At 33.8% G+C, this 13,489-nt stretch overlaps 2 protein-coding genes across 6 annotated transcripts in view; one reads left to right on the forward strand and one right to left on the reverse strand.

The window, feature by feature from the left end:
- Positions 1-2,042, forward strand: part of TAF1B (TATA box-binding protein-associated factor RNA polymerase I subunit B) — a 371,762-nt gene extending 369,720 nt beyond the window's left edge. The window contains exon 9 of the mRNA XM_067110128.1: positions 1,579-2,042. Coding sequence (XP_066966229.1) covers positions 1,579-1,956 — 378 coding nt within the window. The 3' untranslated portion in view covers positions 1,957-2,042. The remainder of the gene's footprint in view (positions 1-1,578) is intronic.
- Positions 2,043-9,405: 7,363 nt separating this feature from the next.
- The window catches only part of Hsepi (D-glucuronyl C5-epimerase), a 230,812-nt gene continuing 226,728 nt past the window's right edge, over positions 9,406-13,489 (reverse strand). For all 5 annotated transcript variants that reach the window (XM_067110122.1, XM_067110127.1, XM_067110123.1 and 2 more), the window contains exon 13: positions 9,406-11,788. In XM_067110122.1, the coding sequence (XP_066966223.1) occupies positions 11,515-11,788 (274 nt within the window). In that variant the 3' untranslated portion in view covers positions 9,406-11,514. The remainder of the gene's footprint in view (positions 11,789-13,489) is intronic.

Here is a 13,489-nt window from a genome sequence, read left to right on the forward strand (position 1 = left end):
TGCCTAAAAGGTACAGTCAGAAAGCTTTCAGTGAAAAGTGGTTACTGGACATGTACAGTATGTTATTTTTGTATAATGTTTTTAATATTGAGTATCTCCTTGAAGTATCAAAAGTTTCTATATATCCAAGAAAATAGATGTTATGTGTTTCTGTTCAAATCCTCCAAGGATGTGATCTTCCAGATAGGATAGTGAATCTGTGGTAGATCATTGTTCTGTGATCCAAATGGGGGATGTCAGTATAAGTTGTGTATTTACCATTTTCTCTTAACTTGCAGAAGCAACTTTTAGGGAGATCAGTCTGTGATTGTTTACATCACCTGGGTCTTTTCTTGATTTGGAGATGGGAATAAATGTTGCATTACATAATTCTTCAGGGAACAAATTTTTGACCCACAAAAGTTTATAAAATTGTATAATGTATGATTTAGCTAATGATGCTAGATGTTTGATGATTTCAGAACTAATGTAATTTCCACCAGGGGCCGGTTTGCTACAGTTTGGAAGAGCTTAGTCTGATTTTTCCAAACTGAATAATTTTAAATATATATCCTTTTTTAATTGAATGTTGTTTTATGAATTCTGAGAGTATCAGACCACCATGGTACTTTATGCTTGTTAGGATGTGGCTTAGAATGGGGTAAGGCTTTATCTGTGGAATTTTGGATAAATTGTTTCCATGTGGTCTTTTAGATATTCAAATGGGGTGATTTGTCATTTGTGTGTACTGTAATTGGTATATTTCCCCAGTCAGCTTTATGAATATTGTAACAAGAAATATATTTAGTAGAATTATTTTGTAAAAGTGAAATTATGATTGGAAAATGATCACCATTAAATAGGCTGTTGTATGTTCTGTTCAAATCTATCTTCTGTGTTGGATGAGCAAAGTGTAACATCAAATGATCAAAAAGTTCCATGTGATTTTGAGAAAAATGTGTCATACTTTGCCTTAAGTCATGTTCAACTTTATGGTAGTTTTCCTAAATAATACAGTAATAGGAGAAATAAAAATAGCTTTTTGTTGGTTTACTCAAGTTCGTTTGTTAGCACTTATTAGTGTCGTTATTGATTGTTTATAGAGTGCTTAGGATCGTTTTTTTGGTGAATAGTTTGGGTATTCTGTAAATTAATATGAGTGAATATGGATATTTTAGTAAAATGACTGCAGAAAGTTGAATTATCAAAAGCTTTTTGTATTTGTATGTGAAAATGCTATTAATAACGTTATGGGGTGTTTATAGAGGGGTCTACTGTAGGTCATTTTTTAAGGTGGTTAGTGCGAGTTAAGTAGTTTATTACTTGAGTCAAAATTTCAAAGCAAATACCAACATTGCAAGGCATACCTGTATTTCTTATATTGTCATTGAGACAGCCCACATTATTTGAATTAATTTCCTGCAAGATCCAGTGATATACAATTAAAATCTCAAATAAGGTTATGGACATTTAAATGATGGCACTGAACTTGAATCATCAGTCATCTGGCCTCTTAAGGCAAAACTGGATGTACTATTAAGCCTGAAAATCATAAAACCATATTTATTATGCCTAACTGTTTCTCTCTACACTTTTCAGGTAGGCAAAGAACTCATGGATGTCAACTTTTCAGACCATTTGTTTAAATTTCCTGCAATTGATACTCTTCAGAAAGAACTCGAGAGGTGTGGTTCAGGTTTACAAATTGTTACCACAATTCCAAAGAGGACATCAGAGAAAGAGAACAAGTTACTGCTGTTCATGCCTCAACCTTTCAAGTGTTCAAAAATGTGTGATTTTAAGATCAGACTGTATGATATAAAAATTTATCCATCAAGAAGCTTAGAATGGCTCTTAGCAATAGGTTTCATATTTTTTGATGTAAGTGGTTTTGAAGTATTGCAGAGTATCAAAATGTTTCAAGAGATATATCCCAAAAACTCTCGTTTTCAGAATAGTTTTATTCCCAGCAATTAATCATAATTAGCCTTATTCTGTGTAAACAAATCAATCTGCATAGACTTGGTAATTTGAAAAAATAAAGTTTCCACTGCACATGCTCAGACTGCAGTTTACCATTTACCTGCAACGTTACTCACTGTTTTGTGCCAACTCCCATCTGGAAGAGTGTGGAGAGGGCAAGATAGTACCAAATGGGTTTGCATAAAAATTTTTTATTTAAAAACATAACCGTTTACATGAAAACTCATTTATCATAATTACCCCAAATTGGAATTTAAACTGGAGGACAAAGCAGAAGAGCCTTGGAAGAAAATAGAAACCCAGGTGCAGGAAGTCCAATTGAGCTAATGACAATGGCTGAAATCCAGGTAGCTTCCATAAGTAAAGTACGACAGGAGTAGTATGTGTGTCAAGCATCTGAGGCTTAAAGGCAGGTACGATTGGCCCCCAATTCACGTGGTTAATATGATTTAAGACCCCCTGTGCAACTCTGAGAACATGAATGATTGCAGACCCTTTATGTAACAGATGCCGATCATACAAGCAACCTGTGTATCCCCATATAAACCTCATATTTTTGGATATAAAATGCAAAGAACGAAAAAATCATGGATACAGTATTTCTTATACAGTACAATATTAACAAGAAAAAGTTTTGATCATAAACAAACAATTTATGGTTACTTATGTATCCTACTGTACAGTACAGTGTGTAGCACTAAATGCACATTAGTCTAAACTGGGAGCGATGATTTAGTATTATAATTTACATCCTTTTTTGTTGGTTAATGCAGTAAAAATTTTGGACAAAACTAAGAAATAATTATGTTTGAATGCCTCCCTCTACCAGCTACCTGGATTTCAGCCATTGTCATTAGCTCAGTTGGACTTCCTGCACCTGGGTTTCTATTTTCTTCCAAGGCTCTTCTGCTTTGTCCTCCAGTTTAAATTCCAATACAGTTATGCAGAGTGTCTTAGTGTAGTATCACAATTTCCCTCTCTCTCTCATATGATAGCCTAATACTTTCAGTAGTGAAATGGAAATGCAATAGTGTCTGACTTTGTTTAGATTATGTTTTTGCTCATTGGTATGGCATGCATGATTGAATTTCATTTAGAATTTTCTTCCCATTTAGATTTCTTTTTGTGTGCAACTGTCCAAGAGTGAAACCATGTATACTGAGATCCAACTGTACTGCAAAAAACACAACTTGCCAAGGTTAATGCAACAGGAAGAGGGAGGCATTCAAACTTGAGTGTGTTGCTCCTAAGCTGGACAAGAGCCGCCTGAAAAAAAACCCATGCATAACCATGAAACTACTAACCCAACAAGACAGAGATTTCTTGAAGAAAAACAAATTTCAGCAAGTTGAGAGAAAGGATGGAGTGTGAGATATCTAGAAAAAGAAACTATGAGAGTCATGACTCCAGAGCTCCCCTCAAGTCACAGACTCTGGGGACAACTGAAATTCCCCTCACAGATGCTAACAGTTGGGATAATGGACTCAGACACAAGAGGTGTGAAGCCAGCTAAGGTCCTGAAAGGAATGAGAGCAAACAGGAACACTGCATTAAGGAAGGTGCCTGCAGGAGTCACTGAGAACCAGAAGTAGACGGTAAGGCAATCGAGAACACAAAGGCAGCTGAGGGTACACACAGATTCGAGGACACTGAGAGTAGGCAGCTGTCAAGAACACAGGATCTGGTTCAAAATGATTTTGTCACTAAATGTCACTTACACCAAGAGCCCAGTAACAGGAAAGCAGGGACAGAATATGAGGACCTTGAACCTCACTACCAGCAGGAACAGGAAGATCATACTGAGATGGTGATATCTGAGTGAGGGATTGACACCCGGAAGGAAGCTTGCATACACTCCATAAAAAGAAAATTCACTATAAATCCTTGGTTAGAATGTACTGTATAGTGCCTCACTCTTATCAAGATATGCTGCTGCTACGTTACAGTGACAATTTTGTAGAAGTAATGAAAATTGCTGATAGGGCTAGGTAAGGGCAAAATTTACTAGAAAAGTTGCATCAGGATACAGAAAGGATGAAAAAATAAGTGGCTATTCATAAGGATGTATCAGTAGTGAAGTATCAAGAGGACACTGGAATATGAATGGAATGGAATATGAAATTTCGGCTTGAAGCCAAGCACTAGAATCAGATTATTCGCCGCTATAATGAATTTGATTCGAGATGAATAGTCACAGCAATGAATTTATGAATTAGATAAATAAAAAAAAATTTTAAAACTATGGTAAAAATTAACATTTGGCAAAAACTGATATTCTTCATAAAAAAATTATAACTTTGCATTTAGGATGTGTATACTGTATACAGCATAGAAAAGTAAAAAATTTTAAAAGTATCCACAAACATGCTTATACACACAACTGCAAAGTGTATATACTTGAGAATGTACCAAGTGGTCAATATTAAATTTCATTATAGAGGTTAATGTCTCTTAAGGAATGCAGTTATGTTATAAACAACTACATCAGGACCAAGACCTGCTATATCCCTGCTCACTAACCCATGTCTGCCGTGTTGCAGCATACCTACGGCAATGTAATAATGTGTTCTGCAGTAAGAGGAGAGTCGAACTGTATAAAAACTAGTGCAGTCCCCCCCCCCCCCAAAAGGAATCTGTGGGTCAGTCGAGTATGGCCAATTCTCAGACGACATACCATTTCCACCCTGTGGTTTTGTTGGAATCCAGATGGCCAGTGTTTATTACTTTGTCTGATCTTCCTGTACTTTTTATTGTTGGCCAGAAGGGGAGAAGACCAATGTGCTTGCCATTTATTTTTGATACATGAGCAAATAGTCCATTTCATATCGGTAGCAGGAATACGGTGGAATAGAATGTCATCTTTAGTAGTGACATCTCTTGCTTTATGGTCAGCAAGTTCGTTACCTAAAATACCTACATGGGCAGGAACCTAGCAAAAATGGATTAGTTTGAATTTGGAAGCAAGCCTATACAACCATTCTTGAATATATTGAATAATTGGATGTGTAGGGTTATGTTGCTTAATGGCCGTGAGTAAACTATAGGAATCTGAGTATATGGTGAAAGTATTACCCTGTAGAGTAGAAACAATCTCAAGAGATTTGGCTAATGCAGTTAATTCAGCTGTAAAAATAGAGGCATTATTAGATAGTCTGCCCACATATGAGCTAGTACCATGAACAACTGCACAACCAATGCCACTTGATGTCTTTGATCCATCAGTGAATAGTTTAACAGAATCCGAATGTATTTAGTCGTGATCAAGAAAACGAGCCTTCATTTCCTGGGCATTAACTGATTTTTTAACAGCAGCTTTTTGACAGACTGATGGTTCTGGAGTCAATCATGGACGCAACTTAGAGCAACGTATTGCCTTAATTTTTTGGTTTTTTATAGACACATTGTGAACTGCAGCATTAATTCTTACATGAAAAGGCTTGGATGCTCTAGTGTTTACAAACTTGACGTGCATCATTTTGGTTAAGAACGGATGCTGTTTTCAGGGGAACCTCTTAATTTGATCATATACCTCAGTCCCAGTTCCTCTTGACATAAATCTAGAGGGAGCTCTTCAGTGTCGGCATACAAGCTGTCAACTGGTGATGTCTTAAATGCCCCAGAACATATTCTTAGACCAGCATCATGAACTACATCCAACTCCTTAAGTTTGCTTGCACATGCTGAAGAGTAGACTTGGCAACCATACTCAAGAGGATGCTGACAAGTAAAAAAAAAGAAAAGTGCAAAAAGAAAACTTGCTCCAAAAAGCTGGTAAAAAAAAATTCCACAAATCCAGTGCGGATGGAGATACATACAAAAAACTGAGATGATGTAGGCAGACGGTAGACTGCAGGTAGGTATACCTAGTAGAGAACCTTTATTCTTTTATCCCCTCAGGTGGTGTAACTGGGTCCATTTACCCAGAATAAAGTTAATTCAGATTAATGGGTCTTCATGTCACAAACTTATTTATAACAGCTTATTATAGAGGTAAATTCTAAAAATGTTAAATTTTTTTTGCTAATTTTATTATCCAAAATGTGTATTTATATATTATTTTGGGAACTATAACACTGTGAACAGCTCAGTATAATTAGCATGTTTAGTGACTATACATCAATTCTATTATTAATTCATATTAAGTCTGTACCACACCAAACAATTCTATCTATGCATATACAGTATAAAGAATATAAAACGGACAATTCTTTTTTGCAGACATCTGAGATTGGCATTGAAATTCCCAGTGGTTCATATTAAATGTCACAATATCATGGAAGATTGAAACTATTTACAAGTTTACAGCACAGTTAAAAGGAGCCATTTGTTACTGTCATAAAATACAACAAAGAAATTTTCATCTAAAGCATTATTTCCTAAATTACAAAACTTATCTTTCTGAAGTATACTAATTCAAGATCTTTGTTATAAGATTATTATTATTCATATTCTTGGTACCACCATACTACCAAAAGCATTAGATCTGGAAATTGTGATAGCTTCTACTTCTAGTTAATTACCTCCAGTTGCATGTAAGCCTACATCCCTTATGGCTCAAAGATACCTATTTACAGAAAAGACTGGAAGACCTAATTGATTATTTACAAATGCATTCAGTGTTAGTACAAATGGTTTCTACAATACCAGGACTAGCTATCTTTTTAAGAGTTTTATACCCACTCAGTAGATGTGGCATTGCATTGTGATTTTATTTGGCTGTATGAGACTTAATACTGTTAACTATAATGTTGAAAAAAATGAGTACAATATATTCATAATAAAATTAATGGCAATGCCAGTGGCAGAGACCATTACTATATTAGTAACTGATAAGATAGCTCATCCAGATTACATAGATCCATCGACAGTATCTTATAATTAGTGCACAATGCAGTATAATTTAGCACAATACCACCCAGGTTAAAACCACCCTAGCTCCATAAAATTAGAAGAATAAAAATTAGGTATTTTCATTTATACTGCAGTGATTCGATGTACAAAGACTTGTTATTTATCTATAAAGAAATAATTTAATAAAAAAAATGGCTGATTCATTGTAATAATAAAAGTACTTAGAAAATTAAAGTTAGGGTGGACGGTCCTTCAGTGGTTTGAGTACTGGTAAGAATTTTACTATTTAAGATTTGAAGAAGTTATGCATTATTCATGTGGTCGGTTACAGAAGTGTTAATGATACAGACAGCCCCTTTTTGAAATTAGATTCATTTAACAAACCTTTACTTTGATCTTCATGTAATTTATTTTATAGCTCTGATGCTATGTGCTGTAACAGTCACCCATGAGTAGGTGACAACTGCAGTAATTTATTAACATTTAGAAAAACTATTTTCCAACTTATTTGTAATGTTGTTTTCCATTTCAACAATTATCTCATTATTTAGATGCCATTCTGAAGAAAATTTTGTCATAATGTATTTAACATTATTAGTTTATGCAAGATGCTATGATGAATTGCAAGTTACTTGAATTAAGAAAAAATATTTGGCCAGATCTGTTCTAAGAAGCCTATAACACAAAACTTCTCCTTAAGGTAACATTAGAAATGAAGATGGATATAAGTAAAGGCAAGTGGAAGGAAAAGGATCTAGTGCTATTTGATATCCATTGATTCTCAGTCAACAATATCCATGATTTCATGCTTACCCTTGTAAATCTTTTTTAAATTATTTTATTGCCTCTGTACTTATTTGAGTTATGCTCAAGAAAATTAAAAAATATAATGCAAATCACATATAATGCAAATGTATGACCTAATCTATAGAGACTTAGCATTTCAAGTTTTTGGAAAGCATAACTCAATACTGTATATCGACCCATGGTTTCATGGGAGTGACAGTACCTGTCATTCAGAAGCAAGGGAAATTTTTATCTAAGGGCAAATCTTATCAAGAATCTATATTATGATAAAGCCTGTATAATGTATACCATATTCTGCAATTAAGTATGGCGTAATAGGTTTTGTTCATTTGAATGGATGGGGAAACTATGATGAACAAAAACTACCACAAATTTATTTACATCAGCCTTCGTACCCAAATTTATGGGCTAAAAAGGCCACTGGAGAAACAGAGGTTGGGAAAATATTAGTTCAGAATGTTTTGAGAAATAATGCCTTGCATAAATGCATGGCTTGGAAGACATTATGAAGTGAAGGAGGTAAAGCTAGGGATAAAGCAGTATGACAGTAAATGTGGAAAGGCCAACTTGCATTTTTGGCAGATAATCGGTTTTATTTAACAAGAGAAAAAAATGGCATGAAAGAACCACATTACAGTACTGTTGTACATATATCTATCTCTGATGTCCTTGCATTACTGAAACTTAGCAGTAAGATACAAGAGTATTTTTCTATCTGAAATTTAGCAATGAGGTACATAAATAATTTCACACAGATAAAACTAAAGTAATAAACATAACTTGTACTATTCTAAATTACATAGGAAAACTTCTGCTAAGGCATTGGTAAAATGCTAGTCAAAAATTATACCAGACATATTTCCTCTGAAAAAGTTTAACCTTTACCCTACATTAATATGGTTTCTACTCCTAATGTTGGTAAATGTGCTGAAACAAATAAAATTACCTTATTGTAAAATACATGTAGTATTATTATAAAATATACATCATGTAGTATAGACTATCTTTAAAATTATTTTCTAATAATGGTGCCAGTTGTTAATTACAGAGCAATCAAGATTTTAATTAAATAATCCTTATGCTGTAACAGAAAAAAATGATTTAATAATGGACTGTCATGAGCAAAGACAAAAGTAGGAGGAACTTTAGCTAAAACACTTTCTTCCAGAGAAAACTGAGCACCAGACAATGGATATTTGTAATAAGGTTAACTTTAACAGCAGTTGTGTAAACCTGAAAAAATGTCCCAATTAATTAAAGTACCTTGAAAGAAAGATACAGTGTTTAAAGAAATATGCTTCATTCTTTTAACCTGTAAAATTTACCATTGCATAATTACTTTCAGGATAAGTGTTATGCATGTGATTTGGTTGTTACCAACAGGCTTATAGTAGGAACACCATTTTTAAGACAATTTCTTCATAAACTCCTGCTTCTGAAATTATGGATATTTCATAAGCCACTTAGCTATAAACTCAGTTGGGAGATGAATACCAGTTAAATAAAAATAACAAAAAGAAAACCTTTGAGCCAGCCCTATGACAGTTAAGAATGTTACCTCAGTGGTCTGACTATCCTACTAGAGAATACAAAAATAATATAAAAATTTCCAAGAAATTTTAAAAATTCTTATAATTCTATATTTCAAACCATGTAATAGATCAGGACCTAATTTTATTATCTTCATTAATAATGTTTAAATGTTTGTTACATAAAGGTAACAGTCATCCTCAAGAAACAGAAACTGAGGATTGACAAATTATCCCTTAGTTCCACCCTCACCTCTTGTCCAATAGTATGGTATATTTTTTTATTTGGGAAGTTAATCTTTTACTTTAGAGGAAAAATGGAAAAACATTATGTAAAATATTGTGAACTGATGGGAATTTACAACATATCTATTGAAAAGAAAAATTTTGCAGATTTGTTCCAACCAGCACTGTAGCATTATGATAATTTTTTTTTCTACTGTAGATGTGACAACTATGCATAACCTAACAAAACTTTATCTAGCATAATGCTTGTTTAAAAAAAATTATTAATGGCACAATTGAAGAAAATGATTTCAAACCAATGATTTTGTTTTGAAAATGGCAATTACTGATCTGATGAAATAATATTTCTTAAATAAGGCATTTACAGATTTTATTAAAAGCACCTTATATAGATCCCTTTCTTCACAGGCTCTCGCAGAAGAATAAACTTTGGGTAGTGTTAAAAAAAATTAGGTTTACATGCATAAACAATATAAAATAAATCCTTCATAAATTGACAAATGAAGACTTTTCTAAGAAAATGGGCAGTAATTTTTCAAGATATTTTTGTGTGCTGTGTAAGAACTACACGAGAGAATGCATTTTTAAATTCATGTCAACCATATCTTGAATTACAGTACCTGTTAAAATCAATGAGTAAAACATTGTGAATACAGTTGAGATTCTATTTTACAGTGGCAAAATAATATTGAAAGTTTCCTTCAAATACTATTCTAAAAAAAAAGAAGGTCCATGAGATTACATAAATAAGGAATCCAAAAGTAGTGGGTGGAGGAAGATAAAAAGTATGGTGAAAAATGGCCCAGTACCAAACTGCCACATACAGGTACACCAAGTCCACAACCAAGAGTATGTTAAATGCACAATACATGTGCACACACCTCCTCTACTAATACTGGAAGCCCATGGAATATTAAGCTGCAATGCAAATATGAAGAACTTGCTTTAGAAGCAGAATAACTCCTTGGAGAGAAATATAAAATTATAAAATAATACTGTAGTGTAAATGATGCAATTGATATGTGCATAGAGTATGCTTTGAGAAAAAATTTAGAAAAGTTATTAAACTTCTACCTTTTAGATTTGAGCTCCAAAGAGCATTAAATTTGTGTACATCTGAAGCACTAATATAAGCAAAGTTCTGTTTGCAAAGCAGATAATTCACGTAGGCAACATGTCACAATCAACTTGCTAAAGTATATACTGTATCAGCACAGTGGTATCAAAAAATAAAAGCTGAATTCCTAATCAGCAATCTGTAGATATAAGCCTTCTTGAATGACTAATTATAGACTCATTTACAATTTGAGCTGTGGCCACAAGAGAAATGGAAGATCATATGAGGATTAATGGCAGAGCAAGAACCCAGAGATTCCCTCCTGCACACAACACAATGAGGCCAGAAGTTCCTCCCCTTGGAACTTTCTAGCCCTCCAACATTCGTACAAGATTTATATTCACAAGTGGACCCGATTCACTCTATACCAGAATATCACATAGCAAGGCAGAGTAGCTATAATAGTCTCGGATAACCACCTGTCTTTCAGGAAAAAGATCAATTCCATTACCGACTGTACAACAGAGTCATCTTTACCAGTCTTGGTGCCATATTAAAATTCTGAGACTACTAAGCAGTAAGAAACAGCACCTTCAACCATGCTCACTGAGGATTTGAAAATCAATTATTCTACAAAGTATACAAAATTACCACATAAAACTTAAGTCATAAAAACTACTTTTGAGTAACTTACTAAATAAATACTCAAAAAATACTAACTACTTCAGAAAGCATGGATGAGTTTTTTTTCTATGAGGAGGGGTTTACAGCAGATTAGATCTTAATCATTTACAGTACCATATTCTTGTACACAATAAGACATTTAAACTAGCACTTTCTCAATATATCACTGTCATGCAGAGTAACAAGTTCCTATTAGAGATCTTCAATGTGATGAAAATATCACAACCTATAATACTCAGAATAAATACATGTTTTGTAGGTAATAATTATTTCTGAAAACTTCAAATTCCTATTTGGATTATATGAGGTGATCTTAACAGTCATAGTATTAAAATAGCACAACCTACTTCACCTTGCGCCAACAAAGGCAACTAGTATTTAATTATGTGAAGCTCTATGCCCAACCATATAATCCTTCCATCTTTGAGCAGTTGAAGAAATAACAGGATCAGAATCTACCGATGCCAAAAGTAGCAACTGTGTTATATGAGTAGTATGGTAATCCCAGCGTGCTCTGTTGGGAGCGACATGAGTGGTGAAATGGCGCAAATCATAAAGTGAGCCCCATCCAGTATCAAATAGTGGCAATAACTTTTTCAGCGACTTCATCCCCTCATCAAATAAATCTCCACTGTTATTGCTTGTTCCAGTTCTGAAACAAAAATTTCACTTAGTTACATTTCAAATAACTTCATAATACTTACAGATCTTAAAAACAAAAAGTGTACCATACAGAAAATTCACTAGTCTTCTCTCAGCATACTATTGTACTGTACACAGATTTTACCTTTTGACTTCCCTGGGTAGGCCAAAGAGGAATGAGTAAAACTACTCAAGCAATTAAACAGGAAGCAGAGTCAAAGAACAGTTTAATCATTTTTAATAACCATAAAAATGACTTGCATAATTTAAATCAGCCATCACAGAAATATTAGAATGGTTTCACTGTACATATGAGAATACAAACCATTGCTATACTAGTGTATTATCTCAGTATTTTGAAGAACACATTCAATATTTATTGTACAACAAACCACTTGTAACTCCAAGAGGTGAGTACTGAACACTGGACAACTAAGGGAAAAGCCAAATCAAGCCACTTTTATGGTAATACAAATTTTATTAGACAGCTCAGGCCAATAAAAATATTGCTGTTATACACTGGTTATTACTGTCTGGGGATACTAAATGAATATAATATCTTGATCAATTATATATAGCTAAGGTTTTCTGATTTATAACATGAGATGTATTTTCTAAAAAAAAAAGGGGGGGGGAATCTGAAAAGGAAGATAGCAGTACAGTACACTGAAATGGTAGTTCTATGACAGATGTATGTCATGGTTAAAAAATACAACACCTATGGAAATGAGTTTAAACTTCTTACTGGATTAATTAGATGTTCACCAGTTGTTAATAAAATTATAATACATTTCTTATCAATTATTTACATATGTATAATTTAATTTTAAAATTAAATAAAAACGGCAGTTAACCCATATATGCCCAGAAAAGGTGAAGGTTCTTGAAATGAAATTATTTTTATATATGATATAGGTTATGATGTTTTTATGCCATATATCAATGTTTGAGCAAGTTTTCTCAAGTATTCTTCAATTTATGACGAAAAATATACTGTTGCACAAACGCATCACTGGGCATACCATACCTGTCCAATGTTGCGTATACGCAACACTGAGCATTTTAAGCCTAACAGATTTTTTCCTTTTTTTTTTTAGTTATATGTAATTTTTTCATGGGAAACGTTCCATGCTCATTAGAACGAATGCTGACTACTCCACTATCATTCCATCTGACAACGAGAATTTGAGAATCTCTATCAAAGAAATGCTCTTCACTACCGCTTGGCAACTTTTCAAACTTCTTATTGATAGTCAATGGACATTTTTCTACTCTGTTGGCTCTTAGGGTACCTGTGGCACCATGACCTCTTCTTTTGATCTCTTCTAAGAGTTTTATTGAGGTGAATAAGTTATCAAAATAAAGAATTTTACTCCTGAATATTCAGCTTGAAGTGTGTCAAGAATGTTTAGAACAGCTTTCCCTCCTAATCCATATTCACTTGCATACTCATTTGGATTATTTCCTTGATATTTTCCTTGGTAAAGGTCAAGAGAAAAGGCATAACCCAAAGGAGTGCAAGCCGCCCATGCTTTATAACCCCATTGTATGGGCTTTCCACGGATGAACTGTTTTGCTGGGTGTCTTCCAAAGTATGGAATCATGGACTCATCCATAGATATAGTGGATGGCCCAAAGACTTTACCATAGGAAAGATAGTTTTTATTTAGAATGTCCAAAAATGGGCGTACTTTGGCAAACTTATCGTCGT

The sequence above is a fragment of the Macrobrachium rosenbergii genome, chromosome 10 (genome assembly GCF_040412425.1).
Source record: "Macrobrachium rosenbergii isolate ZJJX-2024 chromosome 10, ASM4041242v1, whole genome shotgun sequence".
In the NCBI taxonomy this organism is placed as follows: Eukaryota; Metazoa; Arthropoda; class Malacostraca; order Decapoda; family Palaemonidae; genus Macrobrachium; species Macrobrachium rosenbergii.